Genomic DNA, 27,409 nt, shown 5'->3' with positions numbered 1-27,409 from the left:
GACTTGCATCCCATAAACTTTAATAGAAAACTATACAAATGAATCTGGAAAGCAGAATTAAAAACTAGGGTTACATGCTTCTTTGTTTGTATCTAATGATACATTTGTTAACTTACAAATAATCAAAAGAATTAAATAAACGACATGATGAAAATTTCTCCAAGCTAACAAAAATATTTGTAATGATTTTCACTGTAACTACATGGTAGTTAGAAGTAATCTGCGGTACTTACAAGGTGTATTTCTGTGGCTCTTAGGACCTCAACTTCCAATATTCTAAGGATTCATGTAAGATATATCCGCTATTGCACATTGTTACTTATTCATGGTAAAAATAAAAACAATACCTTTCACATTGCCCACTGTGGTGGTGGTGGATTATTAGTCAGGATAATTAATTGCCTTTATATTGAATATGATGAATGACAAACATGCTTGACAATTAACAGATTGCTATTATCGTTACTTCATGCACCAGGCTATGTTCATAGGAAACTGCCTAAACAGACATATTGGTAACACATATCTATGTTATACTATATGGCGTATGATGGACATATAACAGGTTATCAGAAACTAACTATAATAAAACATTTATGTAGGTGCCCAAAAAATATATGAACTTCATCTTCCCTGCTGTCCTTGGCAACCAACACTAATGATAGGAGACATCATATTCAGAGGATGAAAAACTATCATCTGAGGGCTGTAATATGAACTAGAATCTTCCTAGAATATATTCTACTGATCAACCTATCCCATTGAAAAAAAAAATCTGTACATAATCAACAACCAACGGCGGTGTCTGAGAGCTCTTAAGTATTAATTTTATATGAATTCTCTGTGCTAAAAGTGTATGGGGCACATTGATTCCAATCAGTGTGCAAAGCTGTTATCAAGTCAAAGGGTGGCTAATTTGAATCATCTAAAATGTATTTTGACTTGTTTAACAATTATGTTGCTTACTACATGATTCCATATGTGTTATTTCATAGTTTTGATGTCTTCACTATTATTCTACAATGTGGAAAATAGTAAATATAAAGAAAAACCCTGGAATGAGTACGTGTGTCTAAACTTTAGTACATAAGTATTCAGACTCTTTGCTATGACTCTCGAAATTGAGTTCAGGCGCATCCTGTTTCCATTGATCATCCTTGAGATTTTTCTACAAATTGATTGGAGTCCACCTGTCGTAAATTACAGTTATTGGACTGGATTTGGAAAGTCACACACCTGTCTATATAAGGTCCCACAGTAGACAGAGCATGTCAGAGCAAATATCAAGCCATTAGGTCGAAGGACTTGTTCGTAGAACTCAGAGACAGGATTGTGTCGAGGCACAGATCTGGGGAATGGTATCAAAAAAAGTCTGCAGCATTGAAAGTCCCCAAAAACACAGTGGCCTCTCTCATTCTTAAATGGAAAACATTTGGAACCACAAAGACTCTTCCTACCTTGAGCTCTTCCGGCCAAACTTAGAAATCGGGGAAGAAGGGCCTTGGTCAGGGAGGTGACCAAGAACAATAACCTTCTAGAAGGAAAACCATCTCTGCGGAGCAAAGTACAGAGAGATACTTGATGAAAACTTGCTCCAGCTCGCTCAGGATATCAGACTGGGGTGAAGGTTCACTTTCCATCAGGACAAAGACCCTAAGCACACAGCCAAGACAATGCAGGAGTGGCTTCAGGACAAGTCTCCTTGAAAGTCCTTTAGTGGCCCAGCCAGAGCACGGACTTGAACCTGATCAAATATCTCTGGAGATACCTGAAATAGCTGTGGAGCGTCACTCCCCATCCAACGAGACAAAGCTTGAGAGGATCTGCAGAGAAGAACAGGAGAAACTCCCCATATATAGGTGTGCCAAGCTTGTAGTCTGATACCCAAGAAGACTTGGGGCTGTAATCGCTGCCAAAATAGCTTCAACAAAGTACTGAGTAAAGGGTCTGAATACTTATGTAAATATAATGTTTCAGAAAGAAGGCCAGCATCCCGTTTTCGCCTCTTCACTGTTGATATTTAGACTGGTGTTTTGCGGGTACTATTTAATAAAGCTGCCAATTGAGGACCTTTGAGTTGTCTGTTTCTCAAACTAGACACTGTAATCTCCTTGTCCTCTTGCTTAGTTGTGCACCGGGGCCTCCCACTCCTCTTTCTATTCTGATTAGAGACAGTTTGCGCTGTTCTGTGAAGGGAGTAGCACACCACGTTTACAAGATCTTCAGTTTCTTGGCAATTTCTCACATGGAATAGCCTTAATTTCTCAGCATAAGAATAGACTAACAAGTTTCAGAAGAAAGTCCTTTGTTTCTGAACTTTTTGAGCCTGTAATAATCGAGCCCACAAATGCTGATGCTCAAGATACCCAACTAGTATAAAAAAGGCCAGTTTTATTGCTTCTTTAATCAGCACAACTGTCACGCCCTGACCTGAGTATTCTTTGCTTTCTTTATTGTTTTGGTTAGGTCAGGGTGTGACATGGGTGCTGTATGTGTTTTTGTACTGTCTAGGGGTTTTGTAGGTTTATGGGGTTGTTTATCATCTACGTGTTTTATATGTGTCTATGGTTGCCTAGATTGGTTCTCAATTAGAGGCAGGTGTTTATCGTTGTCTCTGATTGGGAACCATATTTAGGCAGCCATCTTCTTTGGGTATTTCTTGGGTTATTGTTTTGTTGTTTTGTTGTTTGTTTAGTGTCGTTCTTTATTAAAATGTATAACATGTATTCTAATCACGCTGCGCTTTGGTCTCCTCTTTACGACTGTGACAACAACAACAGGTTTTCAACAAGGGTTTTCTAATGATCAATTAACCTTTTAAAATGACAAACTTGGATTAGCTAATATAATGTGCCATTGGAACACAGGAGTGATGGTTGCTGATAATGAGCCTCTGTACGCCTATGTAGATATTCCATTAAAAATATGCTGTTTCCAGCTACAATAGTCATTTACAACATTAACAATGTCTACACTGTATTTCTGATAAATGTTATGTTATTTTAACGGACGAAAAAAAATGCTTTTCTTTCAAAAACAAGGACATTTCAAAGTGACCCCAAACTTTTGAACGGTAGTATATATTTAATCAGTCAAGAGTATGGACATATCTACTGATTCAAGGGTTTTTCCTTATTTTTACTATTTTCTACATTATAAAATAATAGTGAAGACAGTAAAACTATGAAATAACACTTATGGAATCATGTAGTAACCAACAAAAGTGTTTAACAGATTCTTCAAAGTAGCCACCCTTCGTGTTGATGACAGCTTTGCACCCTCTTGGCATTCTCTCAACTAGCTTCACCTGGAATGCATTTAAATTTACAGGTGTGCCTTGTTATAAGTTCATTTGCGGGATTTCTTTCTTTCTTAAATGCATTTGAGCCAATCAGTTGTGTTGTGACAAGGTAGGGGTGGTATACAGAAGATAAACTGTTTGGTAAATGGCAAAGTCCATGTTATGGCAAAAACAGCTCAAATAAGCAAAGAGAAACAACAGCCAATCATTACTTTAAGACATGAAGGTCAGTCAATCCGGAAAATTAAGAACTTTAAAAGTTTCTTCCAGCGTAGTCGCAAAAACCATAAAGCGCTATGATGAATCTGGCTCTCATGAGGAACGCCACAGGAAAGGAAGAACCCAGAGTTACCTCTGTTGCAGAGGATAAGTTCATTAGAGTTAACAGCACCTCATATTGCTGTGACATGGCGAGGTTGGACCCAGGTGCAGAGAAGAGACCAGACCCAACAAGATTCCCTGCATCAATTACTATACCCATAACCAATATTTGTATCCCCCACCCTTCCCTGTCACCCCTTGTCCTGATTCAGGACTACCCCCACAGTGAACCATCAGTGCTCCTTCCACCCCCAAATTCTGTGAATCACGATCATTTAATTTAAAAAAATATATATATAACCATCAGTGGTTAAGGATAAACATAAATACTTTACTTGAGAAACAGTAGCCACAGGATCACAGTACACTGCAAAAAACAAACAAATACTAAGTCTCTAAAACTCACTCAGGAAACAAAAGCACATGGTAAACAATTCAATCTTCTGTAAAGAGAAACGGAAAACACACCTCTTTTAAAGGGGAAATCATAATGACTAATAGAGTGCACCGAAGTGTCATAATTGTCTCTAGGATGGTCTCTGACGCCCTCTGTTGACAAGTTCAACCATGACAATTTCAGCCCAAATAAATGCTTCACAGAGTTCAAGTAACAGACACTGTGTGAATCAGGCCTTCATGGTCGAATTGCTGCAAAGAAACCACTACTAAAGGACACCAATAAGAAGAACACGAGCAATGTACATTAGACCAGTGGAAATCTGTCCTTTGGTCTGATGAGTCCAAATTTGAGATTTTTGGTTCGAACCGCCATGTCTTTGTGAGACGCAGAGAAGGTGAACAGATTATCTCTGCATGTGTGGTTCCCACCGTGAAGCATGGAGGAGGAGGTGTGATGGTGTTGGGGTGCTTTGCTTGTGAAACTCTCAGTGTTTTATTTAGAAGTCAAGACACACTTAACCAATTATGGCTACCACAGCATTCTGCAGCAATACGCCATCCCATCTGGTTTGCACATAGTGTTACTATCATTTGTTTTTCAACAGAACAATGAACCAAAACACCCCTCCAGGCTGTGTAAGGGATATTTGACCAAGAAGGAGCGTGATGGATTGCTGCATCAGATGACCTGGCCTCCACAATCACCCGACCTCAACCCAATTGAGATGGTTTGGGATGAGTGTAGGAAAAGCAGCCAACAAGTGTCAGTATATGTTGGAACTCCCTCCTTGGAAAAGCATTCCTCATGAAGCTGGTTAAGAGAATGCCAAGTGTGCAAAGCTGTCATCAAGGCAAAGGTTGGCTACTTTGAAGAATCTCAAATATAAATATGTTTTAACACTTTTTTTTGGTTACAACATGATTCCATATGTTATTTCATAGCTTTGATGTCTTCCCTATTATTCTACAGTGTAGAAAATAGTAAAAAAGAAAGAAAGAAAAACCCTTGAATAAGTACATGTGTCCAATCTTTTTACTTGTACTGTATATAATGTAATTTTTCTTTGCATTTGAGGGAACACCAATAGCTGGAATGATAATTTTGAATAAGCAACCTATCCAAGGTTTGAGGCAATTTGCAATCTGCATGGAGACCATAAATAAGTGATTTTACAATTACATTGATAAAATGTTTGGTTATACTGCAGATTCCTTTTAAAGATCAACTCTCCTACACTGTACACAACATAATCCACATGTAAGTTCCTAATACCAATTTCCTCTACACCTTGGCAGATATAGGTAACACTAGTCCACTCTATGAATTCATGGGCCAAACTCAGGTACAATGGTCACCATTTAAAGTGCAGTATTTGACACATCAATCCTATTTAATTCTCATTGTTTATGAGAATATATGCATGGAATTTGACACAATTCACAATTCTCAATCTAGGAAACATGTATCCTCTTTGTCTAACATTTTGCTTACTATATTTCCATCGACAGACATTTGTGGAGATATACTGTATATAAAACCATTTGTAGACCTATACATCGGAGTCTATCTGCATGTGTCAGATTCATTATATTGTCCATCACAGCACACCCCTCTTACCCAGGCTGCTGCCCTGAATCACTATCGCATGCTGAAACAGCAAAGCCATTTTTGTAGAATGCTAGCTAACTTGTGAAGCAATCTCAGAATAAAACATGTTGAAAACCTCCTTGAGAAGGTAGGACACTCCATATAGTGTATCATGTGTTTTACATGGCTGGCAGTCTAAGGCCCTGGTTCAATATGACACATACAGTATCCTCCTACAAACGTTTTCACTTGCTCAGTGCATTCATTTTGGGCTTTAAAAGAGCCTGCTGCTACTTATAGCTAGTGCTGTTAATACATTTCACAAGTATTCACAGTTTGATGACTGTATAAACATATTTAAGATGTAAAAATGTCAAACCTAAAATGTAAATAGTTTTCCTGTAAAGTCTGTATTATTTGCTTTTCTCTTCTGTTCATCCACTGTTGATTGGAGATGTTTCGTCAAAGAATGCATGTCTTTCTTTGAGTCTGGGCACCGAAAAGCTAACTGCAAAACATGCAATTCTTTGTAAACATTGTTTGAGATTTTTTCTACATCTTGGTGTTCCTATGGAATCATCAGCCACCAGTGAATTTGTGTGTATAACAGAGCTATACAGTATGTTTTCAAAGAGCAACCACAGTACACTCTTAGAATTAGTGGAGACTTCAGTAACCCTGGCGATCCCCAAGGAATGCTTGGAGTTCCTCAAGGAAGCACTGACGGTCAATGGTTCATGTTTGCACCTTTGGTTAGTTGAGACGTTCTTGGAGGAACCTTTAATGTTTCAATGTAGCAAAGGGTTCTTCAAATAATCTTTTCAGAGGGGTTCCTCAGGGAACCTTTTTGAACGGGAAAGGTTCCACCTCTGTGGCAATTTTTAGAACCCCAAAAAGATATTCCAGACCTTTTTTACTTCTAAGAGTGTATACTGTCAACAGCACAGAGTATTGTATATTCTGTCTGTGACTATAATTCATACTGGGACATGTTTATATATTTTTCCCACCTAGAGAGGACAATATCTCCTGGAATATCAGGGCTCCTATAAAACCCCACAATCCACTGCAAAATGTGCCACTAAAACAGTCTATCCCTCTCCCAGTTCTCTACCAGTGTGAGGCGGAAAGTTGTTGTTGGGTAGCAGCCTGGTCTCAAGGTTGAACCAGATGAAGTGTCAGTTCAGGCATGCTCTGGGGCTAAGACAGTCTCACTCCTCACTCTCCTCCTCATCTCCCTTAGAGGTTTTGCTTGTACGCTGGAAACAGTGGACAATGGAGGCCAGGAAAAAGCTGGTCATGATGGCCACTACAGACACAGAGATGCCGGAGAAGATGATGATAAGTAAGTCTGTTAAGGTAAGGGTGATCTGGCACTCCCGGAAGCTGTCCTGTGAGAGCTGGCTCAGGGACACCTGTCTGCCATCCATGGGTAGTGAACACTCTATGCCCTCCACTCCTACAAGGGGACAAAGAAGAGGGATATGTTTAGGACCAGACAGAAAACCCAACAATAGAGCCCCCATTATCATTATCATCATGTAAAACAAACCGTTCCTCTGGCAGAAACTATTATATTAACCTTCACAAATAACATCAACTCTAGAGATATTGACCTCTAGATGCAATAACTTTTGTTATTCAAGACACATTTTTTACGTCTTCTTTACTAAATGGAATGTCTGGATTATTTTCAAATTCTATGAATTATGATCCTTGAGGTTAAATAGAAGTCAATTAACGAGATAAATCACTTGTCATAACCTCTGGTTTTTATTTACGGCATTGCTGGAACAGCCGGAAGGCAAGGAGCACCTTCACTGAACTCATCTCAAGATGTAAGCATTATAAATCGGTCTGTCATCCTCGCCAGTGTCCCAGTCGCTATGACATATCGTTTACCAATCATACAGCGGCTCTATGAAACCATCAATGACAACCATAGCTGAGGGAAGTAGGGGTGCTGGGGGTGCTGCACCCCCCCGATATATTGAAATAATTTTGCCAAAATTAGGCCACATTACAGTTGGAGCTTAATTTGGCCAAAGAAAATGTCTCAGCAGAATAAAACAAACACATGTGAAATGATTCAAACCTTTTTAACAGGCAATTACCAAGAAAGGCTGGTGCAGTACAAAACAAATTAAAGCAATAGGCTAATAACATTTATTTTACAAAAGGCCTACTTATAATCTTAAACTAATTACAGAGCACACAATTAAAAAAACAGATTGAATTAATTTATCCAACAAAAATGTCTCAACAGAGTGAAACAAAACACATTTAGCTTATTTGAAGAACTGGCAAGATTAGAACATATGCAGTGGCAAGGAAAAGTATGTGAACCCTTTGGAATTACCTGGATGTCTGCATACATTAGTCATAACATTTGATCTGATCTTCATCTTAGCCGCAGCAATAGACACACACAGTGTGCTTGAACTAATAACACACAAATTATTGTACTTTTCTTGTTTATATTGAATACATAATTTAAACATTCACAGTGTAGGTTGGAAAAAGTGTGTGAACCCCTAGGCAAATGACTTTTCCAAAAGTTAATTGGAGTCAGGAGTCAGATAACCTTGAGTCCAATCAATGAGATGAGATTGGAGATGTTGGTTAGGGCTGCCTTGCCCTATAAAAAGCACTCACAAAATTTGAGTTTGCTATTCACAGGAAGCATTGCCTGATTTGAACCATGCCTCGAACAAAAGCGATCTCAGAAGACCTACGATTAAGAATTGTTGACTTGTATAAAGCTGGAAAGGGTTACAAAAATATTTCTTAAAGCCTTGATGTTCATCAGTCCACGGTAAGACAAATTGTCCAAACATTGAGAAAGTTCAGCACTGTTGCTACTCTCCCTAGGAGTGGCCGTCCTGCAAAGATGACTGCAAGAGCACAGTGCAGAATGTTCAATGAGGTTAAGAAGAATCCTAGAGGGTCAGCTAAAGACTTACAGAAATCTCCGTAACACGCTAACATCTCTGTTGGCGAGTCTATGATACGTAAAACACTAAACAAGAATGGTGTTCATGGGACGACACCATGAAAGAAGCCACTGCTGTTCAAAAAAAACATTGCTGCACGTCTGAAGTTCGTAAAATAGCACCTGGATGTTCCACAGCGCTACTGGCAAAATATTCTGTGGACAGATTAAACTAAAGTTGAGTTGTTTGGAAGGAACACACAACACTATGTGTGGAGAAAAAAAGGCACAGCATACCAACATCAAAACCTCATCCCAACTGTAATGTATGGTGGAGGGAGCATCATGGTTTGGGGCTGCTTTGCTGCCTCAGGGCCTGGACAGCTTGCTATCATCGACAGAAAAGTTTGTTCCTAAGTTTATCAAGACATTTTGCAGTTGGGTGTTGCAGGACAGGACAACGACCCAAAACACAGAAGTAATTCAACAACAGAATGGCTTTAACAGAAGAAAATACATATTCTGGAGTTGCCCAGTGAGAGTCCTGACCTCAAATCGAATTAAAATGCTGTGTCGTGACCTTGAGAGTGGTTCACAAAAGACATCCTAAAAATATTGCTGAACTCAAACAGTTTTGTAAAGAGGAATGTCCAAAATTCCTCCTGACCATTGTGCAGGTCTGATCCGCAACTACAGAAAACGTTTGGTTGAGATTATTGCTGCCAAAGGAGGGTCAACCAGTTATTAAATCCAAGGATTGACATACATTTTCCACCATACACTGTGAATGTTTACACGGTGTGTTCAAAATAGACATGAAACCGTATAATTGTTTGTGTGTTATTAGTTTAAGCAGACTGTGTTTGTCTATTGTTGTGACTTAGATGAAGATCAGATCAAATTGTTTGCCAATTTATGCAGAAATCCAGATAATTCCAAAGGGTTCACATACTTTTTCTTGCCACTATACCTACTTTAATAGCAATGATATTCAATAAGAATAATGATAAAAACAAGTTCCAAAATTGCATCCTACCTGAATGGCGTGTTGCACAGTAGCCTGCATTTGGTCATTTGTGTGGTTGAAAAAAATATTCTGCTAATGTCTTCTATCATGTAAATTATGTAGAATTGCATGAAAGGCTTTTATAAAAGGCACCTTTTTTTACCAGCCCTACAACAACAAAATTCCCATGTGTGGAATTCCTAAAACCTGGTCTGCTCCACTGTATGGTACTATGCAAATGAATCCCCATCTCAAAACATCTTCCTGTGGCTGTGATGACAACACAACACATTGTGGATTTCAAGGTTAGTTTTCACTCATCCCATTCATTTTAAGGGAAGAACAAACCATTGGTCTTTTTCCATTGTAACGTCATTAGTCTTAAGTCTGAGTCCCAAGGTTACACGAGATGTGGATCATCGCCTCACTGAACCAATTTGTTAACAGTGACTAAATATTTAAAGTGCCATTGACATGCCCTGTGCTGTGCTGATGGGATAACATTACGTGAGACGAGAGAGCTGGCTAGTTCACAGGCTGTTGTAGTTCCACTGATTCTACCTCCGCAAATGGAAGGCTTTTAGCTATGCGCTATGTGAGAGAGATTTTCAGGTGGCTTGGCTGCACAACTCCCAAAACTGAACAGAATAAAATGCTATAATGTATTTTGGCAACTTCAAACAACCTTGTCATGCTACGCACTTACAATCCAGGATTTCATTGCCAGCTGAGCTATTACTGCCTTCGTTTATTCGTATGCTGTCGAGAATAGCAATGCAAAGTAATGAACAAACAAGCCTCTTGACAATTGTTGCTGCAAACATGTTGGTTGACAAAACTACGTTGTTAAACAGCTGATTCATTGGTTTAATTAGCTCATGTATTGTGTGCTAAATTACAATCATGGCTGTTTATGAAGGAGCTGATCGTGGACTACAGGAGACTGCAGAGAGAGCACTCCCCCATCCACACTGACAGGGCCGCAGTGAAGAAGGTCAAAAGCTTCAAGTTCCTCAACGTGCACGTCACTGAGGACATAAATTGTCCTCAGTGACGTGCCTCAGGAGGCTGAAGAAAGTTGGCTTGGCTCCTAAGACCGTCTCAAACTTCTACAGATGTACCATCGATAGCATTCTGTCGAGCTGTATCACCGCCTGGTATGGCAACTGCACCGCCCGCAACCACAGGGCTCTCCAGAGGGAAATCTACAGCACCCTGTGTCACAGGAAGGCCAAGACAATCATCAAGGACCTCAGCCACCTAAGCCACAGCCTGTTCACCCCGTTACAATCTAGAAGGCAGAGACAGTACATGTGCATCAAAGCTGGGACTGAGAGACTGATAAACAGCTTCTACCTCCATCAAAATATTAAACATTCATCACTAGCCGGCGTCCACCCAGTACCCTGCCCTGAACCTTAGACACGGTTACTAGCAGGCCTCCACCCAGTACCCTGCCCTGAACCATAGACACTGTTACTAGCCGGCCTCCACCCAGTACCCCAGCCCTGAACCTTAGACACTGTTACTAGCCGGCCTCCACCCAGTACCCCTGCCCTGAACCTTAGACACTGTACTTTAGTCAGATATGTTTCACTATAAGCTAAACAAATCAAATCAAATCAAAGGGTACTGGGTGGAGGCCGGCTAGTAACAGTGTCTAAGGTTCAGGGCAGGGTACTGGGTGGAGGCCGGCTGGTGATGAATGTTTGATACAAAGTGTCTTTTTTGCTTGAAATGCATTTTTATAGTTGTCTAACACAAGCTCTGTAGGCCACTGGTTAGTCACCGACACTGACACACTTATTGACCCCTGACCTCTACACTGTCATCGCTGTATAGTTGACCATATCCCTTTCTTCCCTCAATATTGTTGCACAGCAAAGGCTATTATCAACACTGTTTAATAATCAGAACCCCTAGCAAAGGTATAAAATGAGAACTGCATTTTCCTCCTCAAACATGGTTGGCGGCTTGAAAGGAGAACCGTATGTACAGTAAATAAATTGCCTCTTTACACTGGGATGAAAAATCTAGACATATCGATGCAAATGTCAACTCCCAGGTGGTCAGAAAGGAAGCCTAGAGGAGGTGGGTGCATACTTACCATTGCAATAATGCCAAAGCATGCACTCACAAACGCTTTCCCACGCTCTCTCACAGACACACACACATGCTCTCACACAGATGGCCCAGATTGTAGCAGCATGTTCTGCTGTCAACATTACAATCCACTCTGCTTTAGAACTTGCCATATATGCAGTGTGGCATAATGCTGTTTATTTTATATGTTTCATAAACTTAAGGCTCAAATGAATGTGTTACATCATCTACCATATGCTCCACCCATTTACAAGTGTCACAATGCTGTTCTTCACAACACTTTGAAGTGCATGACCCCAGTAAAACTAGCTGTCACCATTGGCGTCGGCTAATGGGGATCCTAGTAAATCAAATAAAATCAAATGACAACTTACTTAGGCTTTTATAATGGGATTACATGGTCAGATGGAAAGTTCACATGAACAGCCAAAGAAAATTTATAAAGAGGCTGCATATCAATTCAACTCATATCAATTCAACTCAAAGTTGAGAGGAGTTGGGTATAGTTTTGGGGATCTTATGCATTGCTTATGCTAGCTGTGTTGCCCACTTAAGTATGAGATTAATGGACTCTATTTATATTCACACCACACTTTAAATGGCAAACTCATCACCCAGGAGACCCAGCCTTAGGCTCTGAGATGGGCCTGTCTCTCTGGCCACTCAGTCCCAGCATCACCCTACACAGTGATTAACGAGATTGGAGATCAAAGTTTGCCTGTTTAACAGGGTCCTGTTAGAGTTACTGATATTAACTTTATCCTGCTCCCTGTGGGGCAAGACGACAGGCCCCATTTCCCAGCACTAAATGAATCCCTGCTCAGCTGACAGTGGATATTTTTAATCTGTACTGATTATCCAGTGGTTTAACATGTTATTTTATACATTATGCAGGAAACCACAGACACTTTTTCGGTATGTGGAAATTACTGAAAATGGGTGAAATCAGTTTACATCGAAAACAATAGGCCTTAATTATTTTGCAAATGGAGCAGTATTATGGTATTGTAATTTATTTAAAGCAGCAATCAGCAGTTGAAACAATAACAAAACGTACTGTTTTGATAAAAACTAAGGGATTGAGCTGGAGAAATGTAACAACTATCAATAGTTTCATAGGTTTAACAATGTTTTGAGGCTAGATAGGGTTTGTTGACATTTACTTTGTTTACAAACACTGGAGTAAATAAAACACGCTTGTATTTTGGGTTATGATGGGGGATGAGATTTTAACTAAGTTCATCTAAGTTATATTCTTCAAGAATCAATGGGTGCATATTATACATGTATCAGTCTAAAAATGGATGTAGCAACTGTAGATTGCCGCATTAATAGAAAAAAAAATCCAATATTTGAACACTGTGCCCCAAATATTTGAACACTGTGCCCCAAATATTTGTGCAATTTACTGTACATACACTAAGCTTCAGTGGACACCTGTTACACAAATCTTCCCTATTATAGCATTCGGACACGATAATTCTGACTGGGACGATCTCCAAAATACTGTCTGTCTCTGAGACTAACATCCTAGTTTGATTTCCTATAGATGACAGACAGCTCCTTTAGTTCCTGTCTGTCACAGGCTCTGTAGTTTCTTGTGACAGACTGACATGATTTGGTCCTGGGTGCTGGGATTACAGTCTCTGCAGCTGGCCTCTAAACCTTAAACCACAAAGGTATTATGTGCAGATGTTACAAGACAGAACAGCTAGCCTCTTGAGCTAACATCCGTTTTGCACTGTTTTGCTATGGGCTTATGGACATTGGCTTTCACCTGAACATAACACTTTCAACTCATATTATGTAGTACAGAATAAAAGTATAATAAACCATATACAAATATGATGATATCATAATGAATTCTTGACATGTAGTTCAAATCAAATCAAACGTTATTCGTCACGTGCGCCGAATACAACAAGTGTAGACCTTAGCGTGAAATGCTAACTCACAAGCCCTTAACCAACAGCGCAGTTCAAGAAGAGTTAAGAAAATATTTACCAAATATATTCAAGTAAAAAATAATCAAAAGTAACACAATAACATAAAAATAACGAAGCTATATACAGAGGGTAGTTAGTAAGTTAGTGTGCAGAGTTACGAGTTAGAAGTCATTTGTACATGTACTGTAGGTAGGGGTGAAGTGACTATGCATAGATAATAAACAGCGAGTAGCAGCAGTGTACAAAACAAATGGAGGGGGGGGGTCAGTCAATGTAATAGTCCGGTGGCCATTTGATGAATTGTTGAGCAGTCTTATTGCTTGGGGGTAGACTTTTGGCCCTAGACTTGGCACTCCGGTACCACTTGCCATGCGCTAGCAGAGGAAACAGTCTATGACTTGGGTGACTGGAGTCTCTGACAATTTTATGGGCTTTCCTCTGACACCGCCTATTATATAGGTCCTGGATTGCAGGAAGCTTCGCCCCCAGTGATGTACTGGGCCGTATGCACTACCCTCTGTAGCACCTTATATGCCGAGCAGTTGCCATACCAGGCGTTGATGCAACCGGTCAGGATGCTCTCGATTGTGCAGCTGTAAAACCTTTTGAGGATCTGGGGACCCATGCCAAATCTTTTCAGTCTCCTGAGGGGGAAAATGCTTTGTTGTGCCCTCTTCACGACTGTCTTGGTGTGTTTGGACCATGATAGTTCGTTGGTGATGTGGACACCAAGGAACTTGAAACTCTCGACCCGCTCCACTATAGCCCCGTTGATGTTAATGGGGGCCTGTCCGGCCCGCCTTTTCCCGTAGTCCATGGTCACCTCCTTTGTTTTGCTCACATTGAGGGAGAGGTTGTTGTCCTGGCACCACACTGCCAGTTCTCTAACCTCCTCCCTATAGGCTGTCATCAGCAAACTTAATGATGGTGTTGGAGACATGTTTGGCCATGCAGTCGTGTGTGAACAGGAAGTACAGGAGGGGACTAAGTACACACACCTGAGGGTCCTCGGTGTTGAGGATCAGCGTGGCAGACATGTTGTTGCCTACCATTACCACCTGGATCCAGTTGCAGAGGGAGGTGTTTAGTCACAGGGTCCTTAGCTTAGTGATGAGCTTCGTGGGCGCTATGGTGTTGAACGCTGAGCTGTAGTCAATGAACAGCATTCTCACATAGGTGTTCCTTTTGTCCGGGTGGGAAAAGGCAGTGTGGAGTGCGATTGAGATTGCGTCATCTGTGGATCTGTTGGGGCGGTATGCGAATTGGTGTGGGTCTAAGGTATCTGGGAGGATGCTGTTGATGTGAGTTACAATCAGTTTTAGGCACATCTATCCAAAATATTTAACCTTTTTATTACTTTACCCAAAATATCATGACATTAGTGCAAGTCAAAATGTATGACATTTGTGAACATCTAAATCAACATTTTGGGCATTTATTCAGCGTGTCCACCCTATCGACAAGGAGACCTTGTTTTTGACAAAATTACTTTTGTAATTTGTCATTTGTAAAATAATAAATAACGTATTTTAGGAAGTGTGTAGGTCGCATTCTTTATTGTACAGCTATGAAAGTTATATATTTAGAACTGCCTGTTTCATAGGAATCCAGTGTCATGCCTGTGTAGTGAGCAAGTCAACCTAAAGAGCTGCTTTTCTAAGGACCGCCCCTTTGACGTGAAGTAGCAGAGATGACCAAATTGATTGTAATGACGCAGCCAACCACTAGAGGGGGCTATAGACACGTTTGTTCGACAGAGAGGCCTATGAGTGTCCTTGAACTGTCACATTTTTATTGTTCTGACTTATAAAACTGTGGGAAATTAATCAAATAAGTAATTTAAACATTATATCAGTAATTACCAGTAAATCTAGTGTCTGAAATCGGCCACTGTAGTCTTAACAGGCTAGTGTATCAAATTCTCAATCATTGCCAGAGCAATATCTTATTTCCACCAAATCTTTTTATTGTTTTATTTCACCTTTATTTAACCAGGTAGGCTAGTTGAGAACAAGTTCTCATTTACAACTGCGACCTGGCCAAGATAAAGCAAAGCAGTGCGACACAAACAACAACACAGAGTTACACATGGAATAAACAAACATACATTCAATAATACAATAGAAAAAGTCTATAGTGTGTGCAAATGAGGTAGGATAGGGAGGTAAGGCAATATATAGGCCACAGTGGCAAAATAATTACAATATAGAAATTAAACACTGGAGTGATAGATGTGCAGAAGATGAGTATGCAAGTAGAGATACTGGGGTGCAAAGAAGCAAAATGAATAACATAAATAACAGTATGGGGATGAGGTACTTGGATGGGCTATTTACAGATGGGCTATGTACAGGTGCAGTGATCTGTGAGCTGCTCTTACAGCTGGGGCTTAAAGCTAGTGAGGGAGATATGAGTCTCCAACTTCAGAGATTTTTGCAGTTCGTTCCAGTCAACGGCAGCAGAGAACTGGAAGGAAAGGCGGCCAAAGGAGGAATTTGCTTTGGGGGTGATCAATGAAATATACCTGCTGGGGCACGCGCTATGGGTGAGTGCTGCTATGGTGGCCAGTGAGCTGAGATAAGGCGGAGCTTTACCTAGCAAAGACTTATAGATGACCTGGAGCCAGTGGGTTTGGCGACGAATATGAAGCGAGGGCCAGCCAACGAGAGCATACAGGTCGCAGTGGTGGGTAGTATAAGGGGCATTGGTGACAAAACAGATGGCACTGTGATAGACTGCATCCAATTTGTTGAGTAGAGTGTTGGAGGCTATTTTGTAAATGACATCGCCGAAGTCAAGGATCGGTAGGATAGTCAGTTTTACGAGGGTATGTTTGGCTGCATGAGTGAAGGATGCTTTGTTGCTAAATAGGACGCCGATTCTAGATATCATTTTGGATTGGAGATGCTTAATGTGAGTCTGGAAGGAGAGTTTACAGTCTAACCAGACACCTAGGTATTTGTAGTTGTCCACATATTCTAAGTCAGACGGGCGGGCAGGTGTGGGCAGCGATCGGTTGAAGAGCATGCATTTAGTTTTACTTGCATTTAAGAGCAGTTGGAGACCACGGAAGGAGAGTTGTATGGCATTGAAGCTTGTCTGGAGGTTAGTTAACACAGTGTCCAAAGAATGGCCAGAAGTATACAGAATGGTGTCGTCTGAGTAGAGGTGGATCAGATATTGGTGAGTAATAGCCATAGTCTATTACTGCTATCGCCATAAATACAGTATGGGCCACAAGAGTAAGGTGCACCAATATATAGTCATCCAGAATATGATACAGCTAGAAACCAATCCGGTTGGCCAGCATGCACAGGTATGGGCAACCACACGGTTATGTTACAGCTCGTGTTGCCTCGTGATGGATTACAATCAGGATTACAGCCAGCCTTGGGAATAGTGGTATCCATGTGTATCCAAATTCCTGTCTCCTGGGTGATTGATCTAGCTGGCTGTCGTAGGCTGATTTTGGAGGATTGTCTCTCCTCCCACTTCAACACAACAGTGGCTGTCGTGATTTATTCCAACGTCGATAGCAGAAGAGTGAGAATCATTAGATTGACCGATGGCATAAAGGCAATTATCTCATAATTCCTAATTAAACTGTGGAATGGATATACATGTATTTTCTATTACTCAAAGACAATCACAGGGAAGAAATCAAAGAAAAATAAGAACAGAGAGTCAGAGGGAGATAGAGAGTGGGAAGAGACAAATAGAGATGGAGTAGAGTGTCTGAATGAACAAAGTGACAACCCTTCATGTGACAGTGAGGCCAAGTGTGAGTCATTCAAATCAGGAGGGGTTTACCTTATGCACAGGGACTCAGTGATCTCATAGTCACATGGGGATACTCTCAGCACAAACATTTAGCACGACTCATTCAACACACATGCACACATAAAACAGACCCACAATCCACAGCTGTAAAAAACACTAGCTTGATCTTTCTTTTCTCAGAATGATATACTTGCCATTTAGACATCTATTACTCATACCGTAGCACTTTTTTGATTGCTTTCTAAGCTATACACTTCAATGTCAGCTTGAATTCATTCAATGTTAAATAAATATTAAATGGCCAAGGTCAAATACATTCTCTTCTCAAGGAAGTGAAATAATACATTTTCCCTGACATCCATGCCCGAGGCAAAGACAGTTGATGATTTTGTAATGTAATGCAATGTTAACTCCATACTGAATATAATATGAGACAGTGATGTGGAAGGCCAGTGAATTCACAGTGACGTCATATTTACAGAGCTGCTCATGCAGTGTGGTAACAGCACTCTGTGGAGTAACCTGATAGGCTGTGAAGGAACATTTTGACATTGACCCTGTCACATGAGCTGTGGATCATGAACAGTGTTGATAGCTGTCTTATTAGGCCTCAGACACTGGCCCATGGGACCCATGGCAGCTAGGCCGCCCTGCACTGCTATGCCCTGCTTTGGCCTGCCCTGTGGATGACTGTGGCTCTTGTTACCCAGCTAGTCACTGTGGTATCAGCCTGGTCTTATAGACTAGACGTAACATAGTAAATATAAATCCAGGGCACTCAAATTGTGTGATATGTTACGTTTGGTATGGTTACATAAGACAGAATATTACTTAAAATGATACTTCTGGATTTTGGCAAGTCGGAGTCAAATGAACTCGTGGATACCATTTTTATGTCTCTGTGTCCAATAAGAAGGAAGTCAGAGGTAGTTTTGCGAGCCAATGCTAACTAGCGTTAGCGCAATGACTGAAAGTCTATGGGTATCTACTAGCACTAGTTAGCAACTTCCTTCAAACTGCACACAGAGACATAAAAATGGTATCCATGAATTCTGGGGAAGTAGATAAAGGGTATCATTGCCAAAATCCCGAAGTATACCTTTACCTTTTAGGCAAAAACTAAGGTAGGGTGGATGGGTAGACATATAATGCAAACATCTAGCAACCAAAAGGTTGCGTGTTTGATTCTCACCTTGGACAACTTTAGTATTTTAGCTAATTAGCAATTTTGCAACAACTTACAAATGTTTTCCTACTTTGCAACCACTTAGAATGTTAGCTAACCCTTCCCCTAACCCTAACCTTAACCCTTTAACCTAACCTTAATCCGAACCTAACCCTATCCCCAAGCCATAAGACTGCTAAATAGCTAATAGAATGGCTACACGGTCTATTGGAGTTGAGCCTTGTATATTATTTTTGCACTGTCTTTATGCACACTCATAGAACTCTACACAGTAACGCACACTGACACTCCAATACACACATAACATGCTCGCACATTTTTACTGACTCTACACACACGCATACACAAGCACATACAATCATCATTTACGCTGCTGCTACTCTTTTATCATATATCCTGATCCCTAGTCACCTTACCCCATTACACAACATGACTACCATTTTGAAGATGCTAAATATTTTTTATTGTAAACAATAGGGGTATGAGTCTATAAGCTTGGCATAACTAGCCATTGGGATATTTGCCAATTCTTCAAGGCAAAACAGCTCCTTCAAGTGGATAGGTTCCGCTGGTGTACAGCAATCTTTAAGTCATACCAAAGATTCTCAATTTGATTGAGGTCTGGTCTTTGACTAGGCCATTCCACGACATGTAAATGTTTTGCCTTAAACCACTCGTGTGTTGCTTTAGCAGTATGCTTAGGGTTGTCCTGCTGGAAGGTGAACCTCCATCCCAGTCTCAAATCTCTGGAAGACTGAAACAGGTTTCCCTCAAGAATTTCCCTGTATTTAGCACCATCCATCATTCCTTCAATTCTGACCAGTTTCTCAGTCTCTGTCGATGAAAAACATCCGCACAGCATGATGCTGCCACCACCATTCTTCACTGTAGGGATGGTGTTCTCTGGGTGATGAGAGGTGTTGGGTTTGCACCAGACGTAGCATTTTCCTTGATGGCCAAAAATTCTCAATTTTAGTCTCATCTGATCAGAGTACCTTCTTCCATATGTTTGGGGAGTTTCCCACATGCCTTTTGGCAAACAACAAATGTGCTTGCTTATTTTGTTCTTTAAGCAATGGCTTTTTTCTGGCCACTCTTCCGTAAAGCCCAGCTCTGTGGAGTTTATGGCTATGGACAGATACTCCAATCTCCGCTGTGGAGCTTTGCAGCTCCTTCAGGGTAATCTTTGGTCTCATGGTTGCCTCTCTGACTAACGCCCTCCTTGCCTGGTCTGTGAGTTTTGGTGGGTGGGCCTCTCTTGGCAGGTTTGTTGTGGTGCCATATTCTTTCAATTTTTTTTATAATGGATTTAATGGTGCTCCGTGGGATGTTCAACGTTTTGGATTTTTTTTATAACCCAACCCTGATCTGTACTTCTCCACAACTTTGTCCCTGACCTGTTTGGAGAGTTCCTTGGTGGTGTCGCTTGATTGGTGGTGCCCCTTGCTTAGTGGTGTTGCAGACTCTGGGGCCTTGCAGAACAGGTGTATATATACTGAGATCATGTGACAGAACATGTGGCACTTAGATTACACACAGGTGGACTTTATTTAACTAATTATGTGACTTCTGAAGGTAATTGGTTGCACCACATCTTATTCATGGGCTTCATAGCAAAAGGGGTGAATACATATGCACGCACCACTTCTCCGTTTTTTATTTATATAAATATATTATATTTATATTTATATTTATATTATATTTTTTTTAAGTATTTTTTTCATTTCACTTCACCAATTGGGACTATTTTGTTTATGTTCATTACATGAAATCCAAATTAAAATACATTTAAAATATAGGCAACAAAATAGGAGAGGCAACAAAATAGGAAAAACGCCAAGGGTGATGAATACTTTTGCAAGGCACTGTATCTAGCTCTATCAGTCCAGTATCCCTGCACATTGTAAGTGTGGTATTGGAACTGACCTGTTTGGAGAGCCTAGCTAACGTTCGCCACCTAGCTTACTTTAGCATTAGCGTTAAGCCACCTTCACCACCTAGCTAACATGAGCCACAATATATTGGAATTGGTATCATGTCATACGTTTTGCAATTTTGTTAATATGTTTTACAAATTGCAATTTGTAACATATCATACGAAATGGATCATACGAAACAAATGAATACCTACCATACAAAACCAAAACTTATCATATTAATTGGAGTGTCCCAGATTTACATTTACTATGTTACCTGAGGCCAGGTTGGTGCTATAGAACTGTGTTTCTCTAAATGATACATGTTCCTCCTTAACCCAAGAGCTCTGGAGACAGCAGTGGATCATGTTGACACTCATTCCCTGATAAAACATTTAGGCACCTGATTGATGGCAGACCTGCGCAAAGGAACGTCCCCTCGGAAGAGTGGACTGACAAACATCTGATTACAAAGACTGTATCCTTGACAGGTTTATGGAGAGAGGTTGTCAATTGATTTGCAAGGTTGGTAATCTTTACATATTATGCAGATTAATATCTGTTATTACTCATTTTACAACAGTTACCTTATCTACTGACTCTCTATGGGGATCGACAGTCAATTGGGACTCTGAAAGAATACATCAATATGTATAATTAGATAATATGTGTCTTGGATATCTGTCAATTTGGTTAAAAAAAAAGTCATCTGGACAGTGACCCTTTTAATCCATAAAAGCCCAACATATTTGGCATTTACAACACAGTTAACACAGTTACTCAATCAGAGTTATGCAAACAGAGTATGCACAACGTATGCTGTGTGCAGTGCAGTGGACTGGTACAATACAGTATGTCTATCACATGGGAAATCAGCATGTGAGAACAGGCACAAACAGGCCCGGAGCATGCCTACACTGCTGCTGCTAAAGTAATGCAAAACAGGGTCTAATCCATGATAACAGGATTAGGACAGAAGGGGAGATTCTTGGGTGGTGATTTGGGAAGGATTTGATGGGTGGAGGAATTTGTCTATATTTTCATTATTCCATGTTTCCATGACCACTCTATGGTAATATAAACTGACTGTTGATGCTGGTTGTGCATCAATCCTAACCATTACCATTTTAGCTCTGGATTCAAGGGTACCATTATTCTATGACAAATCATGTGCCCAAGGAGGATGCTGATGATGGTTCTGTGAAGTGTTGATACATGTTGAAGAGCTTATCAAGTCAGCCTTGTTCTATAAATTACTGTCCATCCTTTACTGTAGGAGTAGTGGTGGTCAACAGACCTACCCCCAAACACAAAAACACATGCACACATGCACTCAAGCGTACATGCATGCACACACACAAACACACACAAACTCACACAGACACACACACTCACCACTCACGAATCAGGTCCTGTCATAATACTCAATACATTTTTGGGTGGTTTGAAGTTGTCACACCAACACATCTGTTCAGCAAGAGCAACTTGTTATTGTTAGCAGTGTGTAGGTGTGTCTGACTCTAATCTATCCTTGGAACAGTTTCTGTATGTGTGGTTCACAACAATTCCTCCAAAATGTGAGCAGTTGAGAAGATACTGGTGTAATCATACACAGATTTTCAGATACCCTGGTCCAATGAGAAATGACATTTACCTGAAAATGCCTTTGGAGCTTCAGCCAGGGACTTGAAATCATAAGGTCTCCTTTGATTTCGAATGTACAGCTTTCTTAATTTTACCCATATGCATCAACAACATTTCCTCCTTTTAATGAGCACAGAGGCAGTCCCAGAATAATACTGCACCCCTGTGCGCTACGAATTTCCTACTTGCAAATGCATTCATCAGTATGTACTGTATCACGCATATGCCCAGTGCTGATGCAAACTGCATAGTGTTCTTCAGGTCTACTGCTAAATAAAGCTATAAAGTCTGTGTGTGAGTGTGTGTGTATGTTTGGTTGATGATGCTAAATAGAAAAGGTCACTATGGTTTATTAATAGTTAGCAGGTGGTTTTGCCTCCTAGCCAGGTCACACAGCAAACACTGATTTGAATGTAAATACATTACATGAGGTGAGACGCTATACACTGCTAACTCAATATGAGAGTGCATCTCGGGGCCCAGTTGGCAGGTATGCCAGAGGGGTTGCCTGACTGGGCCAATGGCCTGTTATTTGTTGCTGCTGATGTGTGCTTTTCCAGCATATCTAATAGAATTCATTACAGCCTGCAGTAGATAACACTGAGGACAAGTGATGAATGCATTTGCAGCTTCTTACCAGGGGGAATGAGATATTCCTGCCAATTTATCAACTTCTCTTTCTCACACAGACCCAACTTTTTGCGGAAGCTTTCTTATTGAGGAGTAGGAGGGAGACAAACAAGGTTGACAATTGCATGGTACAGCACTAACTAAATGTGTGAGAATGTTTTTGTTAGTTGTCAGCAGTTTGCAATGTCCACCCACTGCTTGTGTCCACACAAGCCTCTACAAAACATAACTACTTGCATTCCTATGATTTAAAAAGAAAGAAGTAAAGTTACGAGAGATTTCTGAATGGTGCAGCGGTCTAAGATTTCTACATCGCAGTATTGCAACATCACTACAGCCTGGGGTTCAATCCCAGGCTGTAGTGTTATTACCGGTCGTGACCGGAAGTCCCATAGGGTGGCGCACAATTTGCCCAGCGTTGTCTGGGTTAGGGAAGCGTTTGACTGGGGGGGCTTTACTTGGTTTATTGCGCTCTAGCAACTCCTTGTGGCGGGTCCGGTGCCTGCAGGCTGGCTTCGGTCGTCAGTTGAACAGTGTTTCCTCCAACACATTGGTGCGACTGGCTTCTGGGTTAAGAAGCGAGTGTTAAGAAGCGCGGTTTGGCAGGTCATGTTTCGGAGGACTCGTAACTTGACTTTCGCCTCTCCTGAGCTCAATGAGACAAGATAGTTATCATGAAATGAAAAACAGGGTAAAAAATAAAGAAGTAAGGTTATGTGATCATGATGTTAATATTTACTGTAGCTCCGCACACAGACATAATGGATAGGATCCCTGGGCTTTTAGAAGCTTTACCCACTTTGCCTGAATTATAGATTGTATTAGTTTATCTTAGTAATACTTTCTTCATCAATCACCGGAAGAAATCATATTTTTAAAAGGATAAAAGCCTATTTAGGCTTTTATGGGACGATCTTTGTCTTTACATTGTGTTGATGTCCCATGTTTATGTAGATCGTCATCTAATGTCCCCCATGGAATGACCTTGGCAGCTGTGCACGCTTATTTATGTACTATGTCTATTGGTTCATATGCCCACTTATGTATTCATGATGTTTATGCTGTGAATCTTGGAATTGAATACTGTGCACATGTGCAGTATACTGTACATCCACAGATGTCATCAGTGTATTACCACATTCATCAGGGGTTATTTTAGCAGACCTGAACTATTTGACCCTTCGTGCAAATATTCAAACAGTGTGCTGTATGTTAGTGGATTCTATACATTAACTGGTGGTCTATACACAGTCTTGCTAAAAATTATTATCATGAATAGATGTCCTCTGCGTTTTCAAGGACAATATCTAAATAATATTAAAATAGGATGTCAAGCAAACAACATATGGCTGTCCTATTGTTAGTAGCTCCAAATACAACGATTGGTGATTGGAGTAATGTGGAGTAAATTCTTAAAGTGACGAGGTTGTAAAATGTGAAACTATTGAATTGCTACAGTGTAGGCTACTGTGAATCCCGATGTCTGGGATTTGTTATGTTTCTATCTTGAAAGAGTGGAAGAAATGAACATCTCCACAATTGGGCTTTGTTTCCTTCTGCATTACTAACACATGAATCCCAGAACAATAACCTCTGGGTTTGGATGTTCAGTCTAATCATCTCCATGTAAGCAGATGTTACCCTTTGTGGGATACACACTCCTGTGGGAGATTTGTCATCCCCTTTGTCTTTTGTTGTTTTCCAGATTTGCGTGCCTGAGACACAGAGAGAGAGAGATGGGGCCCACGCCAACACATCAATGCCGTAATTTTACCTAACTAACCCAGGCAGTAACACAATGGTGAAGGACCCGATAGCCTCCAGCCTCCACCACCAGGAAGGAGAGAGGAAGGGCTTGGATACATTGGTCATACAAACAGCACTCACTAATTGATTGATTTAGCACAACGTTAATAGACCACCGGCCTAGGAGAGAGGCAGGTGTTTGGCATGGACAGTACACTACGCACACAGCCATGGCAACATCTCATGCTCAAGCAGAAAACGTGAGGTGTTGGTTTTCTGTTGTTGTGTTGCTGCTGTGGGTGAAGCTACAGACAGTCTGTTGTGTAATAAATCTGAGACCATCCCCCTGAAGGTCTCCCCCCAGAGCTCGTCTCTCATTCTCTTTCATTACTCTCCCTGGCACTGTGGGTTTAGCCAGGAAAAAAGGAGGAAGCCAAAATTAGAACAGACGAAGAGGTTCCTCTTTCTACTGGGAAAATATAAATAGAACACACAGCAATAGCATGGCAGAACATTTGCTAAGATAATATTATCTTAGTGTTGCACGGCTTTCCTTTTTATTTAGGTCAAGCAAGCTGTAAGCAAAGTAGCATCCCCCTGACGAAGCCACTTACCATTTGGAAGCTTGTGACTGTTTTCCTCCAGCCATGCAAACAGGTTGGCAAAGTTGCAGTTGCACACCCAAGGGTTGCCCTCCAGCCTCACCACCCGTAAAGAGGGTAACTGGCTCAGCGCCCCCACCTGAAGGCCAGACAGGGCATTACGCTCCAGCTCCAGTTCACGCAACGAGGTGAGGCCCAGGAACGCGTCCTCGTTGACCATGCTCAGATAGGGGTTGTTACCCAGGCGAAGTTTGATCAGGCTACGGGACTGCCCAAAGGTGCCCGAGGGGATGTCAGTCAGGTTGTTGCTGCCCAAGTCCAGAAACACCAGCCTGGAAGAGGTGCTGAGGGTGCCAGGCTCGATGTGGGACAGAGCGTTGTTCCGCAGGTCCAGGTAGACCAGGTCACTGTAGAGCACTAGGAAGTCAGAGGGAATGCGGGGGATCCAGTTGTCAGACAGAAGGAGCCTGCGGACGTCCAAGGGGATCTCATCAGGAAGACGGGTGAGTCCACGGCCGCTGCAGTCCACAGTGTGGGGATCCGGGCACAGGCAGTTCACTGGGCAGTTTTCCCCCTGAGCCCGTAAGACAGAGGACAGCAAGACGAGGAGAGTCTGGAGCCAGCAGACACATGGCAACATGGTCAACAGGGTAAGCGCAGAGAGGAGGAGTGGAGACTTGGGGTGAGGAAGAATGGGAAGGGGTGTCGGGAAAGAGAAGGGGGCGTGAGGGTCAGAGGTCAGGAGATTAGGAAAGGGGAGGGGAAGGGGACAACAAGAGGGGAAAAGGTGGGATCAATCCCTCTGCAGGAGCATCTTGACGTTCTTGAGATGAAAATCTGAGAGAGCTCCGGCATCGAGCAGCGAGAGAGCAGCCTCGAGCACTGTTTTCCAAGAGATAATGTAGCAAGCAGCCTGGAGAGAAAAGCAAGCTGCTGGCTTTGAAGAAGCTAGGGTAGGGAAATAGCAAGCAGTGAGAGGGAGACTGCGAGAGTAAGGCTGAGAGCTTTGCAGAAAGAGGAAGGTTACTTAGCTGGGGTAAATAGAAACTGGCAAAGCAGGAACAGAGCAACATTAGAGGCACAGACAGGGAGAGGGAGGCTGAGGAGGGGGCTCTGTCTGCCGGGTTAACCCACAGTCGGTCTTGGGGGATTGATTGAGGAGGACACATGGGTCTCTGACACAAAAGGATACGCGCTGGGGTGATTCAGTCTCAGGCAGATCAAGTGAAGAGTGAAATTGTTGCATCTCTCCATTTGTCTCTGGTATCTGCGTGGAAATGCTTGTCGATCTGCCTGCTGATCTAAGAGAGACAATCGCACAGTAACACAGCTGAAGTGAATGCAAGTTTTTTTTTAATTCTGTCTCTACCTCCCTGTGCTCTGCTCTGCCATTTGTCGGCAGAGCAGAGCTAGATAAAACACTCCCCAGCTGGGTCCCGACGCTCTGTTGCTATGGAGAGAGAATCCAAATATCCGTGGAGGAGTTATATTCACTCGGTTGACAATCCTGAATTTAGCACAGTAGCAGTCAATCGAATGTCTGTCTGTCTCAGAATGTGCTACCAGGGTTTATCTCATGCCCTCCTCCTCATTGCTATGAAGGAGGTGTGCCTTTACAATGTTGACAACACATGATGTCACTTCCTACTGTGAAAATATGAGGACCCATTCCCTATGAAAAATGATGCCAGTTTTTTATGTTACTGATGAAAATAAATGCATGATTAAATTATCTGGATTATTTGGGCGAATTAATCAATTCAACATTTATTTCAAGATAAAAAATCACTTATCGTTTATATTTCACTCATGAATCTGTAATGAATGTAAGATTTTTTTATTTGTCCTAACACAAACACAATCTTACTTCTCTCTCCTTACAGTCTTATAATCCCTGAGTCTCTCACAATGACGAGAAATGCTTTGATAGACAGCCTCACAGTTACATCACCATTGCCGAGAAGATCTTGTCCCGGAGTGACAGACAGACACCATTACACAACCTGCCCACGGCACAGTCAGACAGAGGCTTCATTAGTTATCCCTGCAAATGGAAATGACCTGCACATAAAAACCTTTGCCCTTGTTTGTATTGTGAGCCAAACATCAGCACTTTTAGTCAGCACAGGATATACAATTATAATTTTGATGCACTGGCACGGAAGATTAGGCTACAACTGCTACATACAGCCATCAATCCCCTGTGTGTCTAGAGTCTATATCCTTAATGGTAAAACACAAAGGGACCAGTGACTGCCTCTCAAACCATAACTGTGGAACAGATTTGAATTCAGACTCTAAATTAGATT

The 27,409-nt window shown here is 41.4% G+C and overlaps 1 protein-coding gene across 1 annotated transcript; it reads right to left on the bottom strand.

The window, feature by feature from the left end:
• On the bottom strand, positions 1 to 26,653 carry LOC115138837 (leucine-rich repeat-containing protein 38-like). Its single transcript, XM_029676034.2, has 2 exons — positions 25,113 to 26,653; positions 1 to 7,068 (listed from the first exon to the last, which is right to left on the bottom strand). The coding sequence occupies exons 1-2, from the start codon at positions 25,738 to 25,740 to the stop codon at positions 6,821 to 6,823; spliced, it is 876 nt and encodes a 291-aa protein (XP_029531894.1). The 5' UTR covers positions 25,741 to 26,653; the 3' UTR covers positions 1 to 6,820.
• Between the last annotated feature and the right edge of the window lie 756 nt (positions 26,654 to 27,409).

Source organism: Oncorhynchus nerka, linkage group LG2, assembly GCF_034236695.1.
Source record: "Oncorhynchus nerka isolate Pitt River linkage group LG2, Oner_Uvic_2.0, whole genome shotgun sequence".
NCBI classification, from domain to species: Eukaryota; Metazoa; Chordata; class Actinopteri; order Salmoniformes; family Salmonidae; genus Oncorhynchus; species Oncorhynchus nerka.
The sequence above is the reverse complement of the archived record's forward strand: the minus strand, read 5'-3'. Positions and strand labels throughout refer to the sequence as shown.